At 35.6% G+C, this 7,136-nt stretch overlaps 1 protein-coding gene across 2 annotated transcripts; it reads right to left on the bottom strand.

Annotated features, from left to right (window-relative positions):
- Positions 1–253: 253 nt before the first annotated feature.
- timm17b (translocase of inner mitochondrial membrane 17 homolog B (yeast)) lies at positions 254–6,482 on the bottom strand. Of its 2 annotated transcripts, none has more exons than XM_079898174.1 (6): positions 6,407–6,482; positions 5,175–5,274; positions 5,008–5,071; positions 4,727–4,855; positions 2,927–3,037; positions 254–1,635 (listed from the first exon to the last, which is right to left on the bottom strand). In XM_079898174.1, exons 1-6 carry the CDS (start codon positions 6,430–6,432, stop codon positions 1,556–1,558), a joined length of 510 nt encoding a protein of 169 aa, XP_079754300.1. In that variant the 5' UTR covers positions 6,433–6,482; the 3' UTR covers positions 254–1,555. The 2 variants fall into 2 exon arrangements, with proteins under 2 accessions (XP_079754300.1, XP_079754299.1); XM_079898173.1 differs by having other exon boundaries at positions 6,376–6,460.
- Positions 6,483–7,136: the final 654 nt, after the last annotated feature.

The raw sequence follows: 7,136 nt of genomic DNA, 5'->3' as shown, positions 1-7,136 counted from the left end.
AAATGGTGAAAAAACAGTAAGCAAAATCAAAATCAGACTCTATATCAGAATATAGATTATTGTAGGGCTTGACTTAAGGATTCAGAGGAAATGGGATTGATTCCAGTCAAACCATCCCACCAAGTATGGAGTCTTTCTATGAATTATGGTCTCAGACATCCAAACAGTTTTAGGGCAAAAAAAGAATATTTGGCAAAACAGTAAAAAAGCACCATTATAATAGCATCTCTAAAACAATACAGGCCAATACATAAACCATTAAATTCTTTATTGAGACAGGTTGCTTATACATACATATTCTCTTATTCTTGTCTCTAAAGTGCTCCAAAAAATAAATAATCCATCAAAAAACTACAGGCTATGGAGCTTTGCATAGCCTTGTCTGCATAACACTGCATCAAAATATAGCAAAATATGAATGATTTCATATTAACTTTCATATTCATAGATTATTTATATTCATAATAATCATTATTCATGTCTCTGCAATTAATTACATATCCAGAATATCTCCAACTGATCTAGTTAGTCCGGCAAAATGTAAAGTGCTGTAACGGAGAGTCTTTTTCTAGCACACATTTATACAGTATATTTGTCTTAAGAAGTGTTCAAACAAGCCTGAATGAACTTGACAAAAATCTTTGGGTGACAATTTTCCCTTACAAATACGTGTATATTACAATTTAAACATAATACAAATTGCATGCTACTTTCCCCTGAGTGGCCATCTTATAATGGAGCAGGGTTGACGTATTTTTTAAGACAACCCGGAAGTTAGCATCATCCTCAAAAACCCAACATGATTTCTCCATTGAATTATTGCAGAAAATAAGGTCTGTGACAAACAAAAGCTTATGATTCTTACACATTGTGTTCATCATGATAATATTCACGAATGAACACGACTTTTATGAATTTTGAAGCGTAAATACAATCGGCAGAAGTCAAAAGCAAAACGTAGGCTATAATAGAACTACACCACGGTCGCATGACTTCAACATCACCATAAGCTTCTGACAACTCTTTCTGTCTTTGGTTAAAAACATTTTCCCTGAAAGTTCGAGTTATAATAGTTTGTAAGAGCGCGATTATAATCGCAACAAGGCTGTGGAAGTGGACTTGTGAGTGAAAAGTTTACCTCTTCGGCTGATGACGTTTAATGTCCCTGACAACCTCTGTAGTCCCATTTAGCCACTTGTTAGCAACCGCCTTTTACAAGACAAGTAAAAGTTTAAAAGAGAAATCACAAGAGGATATTACTGATATATTTTATATCGTAGAATAAAAGGGGTTTTACAATTTGAGTTTGTGTTCACCACAGACCTTATTTCAAGCATTTAACCAAAACCATTGACTTTAGGATGATGGAACCAGTGCTACAATGCTAACTCATTTCCAGGTTTTGGCCTACAAAAATACACCATCCCAGCAATACTCTATAGAGGATAAAGAGGATTCAGGAGTATCCCCTGTCTCTGGAGGGTACTGTAAACTATGATAATCCTCTCTTATTCACAGTCTATAATATTACAGTCTCCACTGCAAAACAGTGGTTTTACTGATACTGTCCATAACCACGTGTCTCTTGGCCTTCTTTCGGAGGAAGCTGACTCGGGTCCTCCACAAAGGGACTCGCTGTTGATGAAGAGAAGATGCAGATAGTGAACACCTCTGAAGCAGCTTCAACTAAACTAAGTGCAGAACAAAACTAAAGGTATAAAAATCTCATAATCTATTACAAATGATTTATGTAATATCACAGGGTTTTAAAGTATGTAGCACCGCACCTGACACGCAAGTAAAAAAAACAAGATATCATGGCCATGAATTCAGAATTCGTTCTCTCGTTTTAGGTCAATAGTGGCCACGCTGCACTAATTTATTCCCCCATTTTAATTGAGTTAAATTGTTACATTGTCATGGATTAGTACAATCTTGGCATGATTTACACAAATGAATAAAACAAGGCAACAAATTAAAATGTCGTCGAAATGAATTCTTAATCCACGGCCATAATATCATATCTATATTTTCTTCCTGCGTGGGGCTCCGTATGAAAGGAATAGTTTGTGCACGAATAAAAATATTGTTGTTTAAAACTTAATGATTTTGCTTTTTGCAAAAAAAGGAATGTGTTTTAGATATACTTTGTGTACCTAAAAAAAAAGAACAATCACAATTTGGAAATTTGGAACAACATGACAAAATTTGTATTGTTGTGTAAATAATTCCTAAATTGAATCAACTCTCTGAATCACCCAGACCTACACTTTTGAAAATAAAGGTTTGAAAAGAAGCTTTTCAAAGCGATACAATAGAAGAACCATTTCGAGAACCCCAATGAACTTTTTTTTTTTAAGTCCCCCTATTCTGCTATTTGTAAGGTTAATTTTGTTTTAGAGGTCTCTTACAAAAGGTTTACATGCATCCAAAAACTTTTGGATGCATGTAAAAGATTCAGTCTCTTTTCTTTTCGGAAACGAAACGCCTACCATCTGAATTTCTGCTCCGTAGGCTTGCTCAGCACTTGATACACAGTGGCGTCGGTTTGTCCTTATCAATTCAAACAGGAGTCCTCATCATTTTGAAGTGGATTCGCAGTGCTGAAAACAGTGTCTTCTCAACATGTTGACAACACAAACCAAACTCTTCCAGGACAGGGTTTGAGGGCGGTGCAAAGTAGACGTTGTTCACGGCCAGCCAATGAAGACCATAGGCTGGCATTATGCAAATTTGTTACATTGTTAGGTAGGTATGTAACAGGAAGTGAGACCTGACTTGTTGACAACTCATTTCAGCATTTCAGTTTTCCTTAAAAAAAATCTCTTCATGCCTTAAAATAGCTTGAATGTAACTCTACACCCTTGCCTCATTTAGTATACGCGGTTCTATGTATTATTGTATTATAGTGTATTGTGTAACTCACGATTCTGAAACTGCTGTGCTGTATATCTAGTAAGAAGTATCCCAAAGCCCTCGATCAGTGCAAGCAGAATTCCCCCCATCATTGCAGAGCCCACCATGGCTAGTGGACCACCTGAAATACAAACATTGCAAACACATTTTCAATGATCCATTGGTAATTGCAAGACTAAAGATTTATGCAGCATGTATGCTATTACAGAACAGTCCAGATCATCATAAAATTATTTCCAGTAGGTCATTATACCTCAAATGTCAAAGACTGGAATGCACTACACAACTTTAGCTCAGATTTTTGGCCCGATTTGCAGTATGGACGAGTCAACACTAGCTGCCTAAATTTAGAGCCATGCCTGCTGGCTTTGGGCAGTCGGAGTTGACAGATTTCGTGTAGAAATCGTGCAGCGCTTGATTGGCACAGATTTTTTAGCTTCAGACTCTGATTCCATCCAGTCTGAGGATATCAAACTTATTTTATATTTTGTCCCGATTTTAGAACACATAGGGCTAGATTTACTAAACAGGGGAAATTAGCGCGAGAGCGCAATTCCCAACAAGCGCTGGTGGGAGTGGAAAGTTCTGCGGCTGATCTACTGGTGACGCACAAATTAAAGAACACAGACGTAGCTGGATCATTTCCATAATGACCAACACAATCTACCAAGAGCAGCGCAATTTAGAATCTGGTTTAAGATAATAAATAATAGAGCAAATACCAGTAAATTGACTAGTAAATCACCTTGCATGATTCATTTAAATACTCTCCTCCCATAAATTTGGCTTTTAAACGGAAACTCCTACAAATGGATATGCAATAAGGTCAGCCACAAAAATAAACCCTGTCCACGCCTTTCAGTGCTAATTTTTCACTGCGTGTCTTTAGTAAATCCTGATAAAGAGGGGTTTGCGCTGGCGCAAGCTGTTGGTAAATCTGGCCCCTACTACTTTCACAACTACTTCCGCGTTCTACTTAGTACATATCGGGAGTTTCCGTTCAGCACACATGAGAATACAGATTATCACTACGTTTTATGGCTGCCAATTGCTTCAAACAATAAATAATGATCTCTGTATTAATTATCTTGAGCCTGCTGAAATGTTCCTATAAATATATTTTCTTTCCAACTGTGCATTCTGAATAATAAACAGGCTAAATATATTTATCCACTAACCTGCAGCAGTCCAATGCTCGTCTTCTCGTTAACAGTGTTTTTCTCTTACTGATATTTCATAACAATTGAGTTTACATTTTTAAATGAATTTGACTTAATAAAAAGAATTTCTTGCGTTGGTGAAAAAGCTTTATTCCAGTCTTTTAAAATAGTTGAATGAATGAATGCTCGGTAGGTGCCTGTAATGATGTTAAATAAACTATGCTATTTACATACTAGGAGCATGACAGTCAACTACTTTGAATAGTAATTAAGAATTTTGGGCACAAACATGTAAAAAGATTGATTTTGAAAAATAAAATATTTAATCCAAATAAATAAATGTTCCAAATAAAAATTTCCAAATTTTAAAATCTTATCGCGCATTTTAGGTTTGTTCAACTCAATGACCACAGTACATTGAAAGTAAACATAACCGGAAATAAGTGAGATCACAAAGTCACGAAGTTCAGTGCAAGTGGTCCATTGTTTTCATTTGTCATGTTTCAGTGTGAATTTGTTGTTTATGGAATGACTTGAAAGTCTGGTAGCGTGTGATTCCAACAATGGTAAATGTCAACAAAGCATTAATTAATGTCTAATACTATGGAAGAATACTGATAACAGAATAATAACCACTATGCTAATCTTACTGCGTGCAGCCAGTATAGCTCCAGTCATGGCTCCACTGGTGATGGAGTTCCAAGGGTCTTCCTTACCCCGTAAACGCACAAGACCACAGTCTATGGTGGAAAAGAGTCCACCCCACACAGCAAAACTCCCTGCAAGAGAAACAGAACCCATGCCACAATTTATAGTGATTAGTGAATCACTGATATACAGTACAAAATGCTAAAACTAGTCATACACAACAGTTTTATTCCACACAAGATCAGACCAAGAAACAATACAAAAAATGATTCTGCAACATCACCTCCAATTTGTGGTGCTCTTACTCTCACAGCATTTGCGCTCCCTCTTAGCCTGTGTCGTACACCCTAAAGTAACAGAGGGGGTTTATTAGTAGTAAATGTACTGTATTGTGTATTAGTGATAGTAATTGCTGAGCTCGATTGTTTTATTGGTGTCAGTGAAGCATACCACAGGTGCGTTCCGAAAGCCTTTAACTGACTGGAACACCCCCCCTCCAATTGCCCCCATGGTAAATGCACCTCCACAGTCATCAACTATCCTCCATGGACTAAAAAAAAGATTAGATAATAGAGCTGTTATTAAATTACTGTATCATATGTGATGCATGAATTTTTTTTTACCAACACACAAAACTTTAATTTAACCCTCTAATTGATAGTCAATACTTTTTTTCCCCAAGTAAAAGGCCTTTTAATATTACTCTAAAAATGTCCCCCCTTCAGGTCTTTTTGTTGTAACGTTTTTAAAAAGGTAAACATAAGAATAACTTTTATATTGTTATTAATATTTCAAGATAAACATTTCCTGGGCTGAAGCAACTTAGGTTTACTTGATTATTTATACATTATTGTGTTACAAAAATCATAATGTGTCTATCAAATATGATACAATAGGCACTCAAACATCATTGTATTGAATTGCATTTATGTTTTGCCCACTACAATTAAAAAACTAAAAAATAAGCACTGAAATATCATCTTCATAAGATATAGTGTGATAACTGATTTTTATACTTATAATTTATAGTAATCTGTTATATTGTTATAAAGATCTCATTGATTTACATTACCAGATGTGCACATTTATGCTCTGTTTGAGCCTCTGAATGTAACTGAGGTGTATATTTTCTCCTTGACTATGAGCATGTTCTCACATAACATACTATATGCCATAAAAGCCTGATGTATCAAATATGATGCAAAACATAAAAACACACATGCAAGATTTTCTTTTATATTTACCTAATAATTCGATAAACTGCTCCATTTAAAACTATAGATTTTCATATGATTTTCTATTATTTCATGTCTTTTCAGGGATAATGATTTTTATAATAGACAAAGAGTAATGTCTACTATCAGTTCATCTGGCTTTACAACGATAAATCGTTTTATTATGTCAACGAACTCAATACTAAACAAATAGTTAAAGCTGTCAGTGAGGGAAAAGAGCGAGCATTGTGCCTCTTCAGTGCTAAGATGATATCGTACATGATAGCATGTTTATCAAACACACGGTGTAAAGTGTCAACAATGTGTCTGAACTGTTACAGCAGGCTATAGAGAATGTCAGCTGAGAAACAAACCGATGCACGATACGAAAACTAATGAGAATATAAACTGCTTCAAATAACAGCTGAAGTGCGGACCCGTCAGAAGTGAAGTCAGGATGTACTTTACCAGGGTTCACGGGCATATTCCTCCATGATAAACAGCTGACGTCAGAGCGGTTACGCAATTGTCCGTGACAGAAGGTTCAGTGTTGAACCAATGAAATGGGGCCTGATGTATTTATTGCTTACGCACAAAAAAGGCATTGAAATTTTCATTTTGATATACAATAAATATCCCACTCTCATTATCGGAGTTAATCACTCAAATTACATAAAGTGATTATCCAGAAGTTATTACAAAAAAAAATTAGGCTATATGTTTTCACGTGGATTAGAATATGCATATGAAAATCACATGCAGTTTAAGATATATTATAGTAAACTAGGCGTTGTAAACTCTGGTTATTTTGGGGATTATTTTGACTTGGTTTTATAAAGGGAATTTTGCGCAGGTTCTGGCGTAGGCCTATGGGTTTTATAAATCTGAAAACTCAGGATGAAATCTAATCTACGTAAAGTTTTATACATGAGTAATTGTTTTGTTTTAGCCTATAGCTACTGGACATATGTGTCCATCAGAAGTATGCGAGGACTTGACACTATGCCATTGCCGATGCCTATTTTCATTTATTATTTTAGGTGAATTGGCTGAATCGGTTCGCATAATCATAATCTCTACAATGAACACGTTTCATAATAGGCATATTTAAAAACATAGCACCACACATAAGTGCAAACAGCTTAATGTTCCTGGCCAATAAAAATGGGTAGGTACATTAAACAATTTGACAGATTCC

Source organism: Squalius cephalus (assembly GCF_949319135.1).
Source record: "Squalius cephalus genome assembly, chromosome: 16".
Taxonomy (NCBI): Eukaryota; Metazoa; Chordata; class Actinopteri; order Cypriniformes; family Leuciscidae; genus Squalius; species Squalius cephalus.
This window is presented reverse-complemented; position numbering and strand designations above follow the sequence as displayed.

What these genes read in the sequence shown, in the direction of transcription:
- timm17b (XM_079898173.1), bottom strand. Translation starts at nt 6,422, where the DNA reads ATGCCCGTGAACCCTGGTAAAGTACATCCTGACTTCACTTCTGACGG. An exon ending in CCTGACTTCACTTCTGACGG is followed by an intron (nt 5,275 to 6,375) that starts GTCCGCACTTCA and finishes TCTTTTTTTTAG; the next exon opens with TCCATGGAGGATAGTTGATG. An exon ending in GCTTTCGGAACGCACCTGTG is followed by an intron (nt 5,072 to 5,174) that starts GTATGCTTCACT and finishes CTGTTACTTTAG; the next exon opens with GGTGTACGACACAGGCTAAG.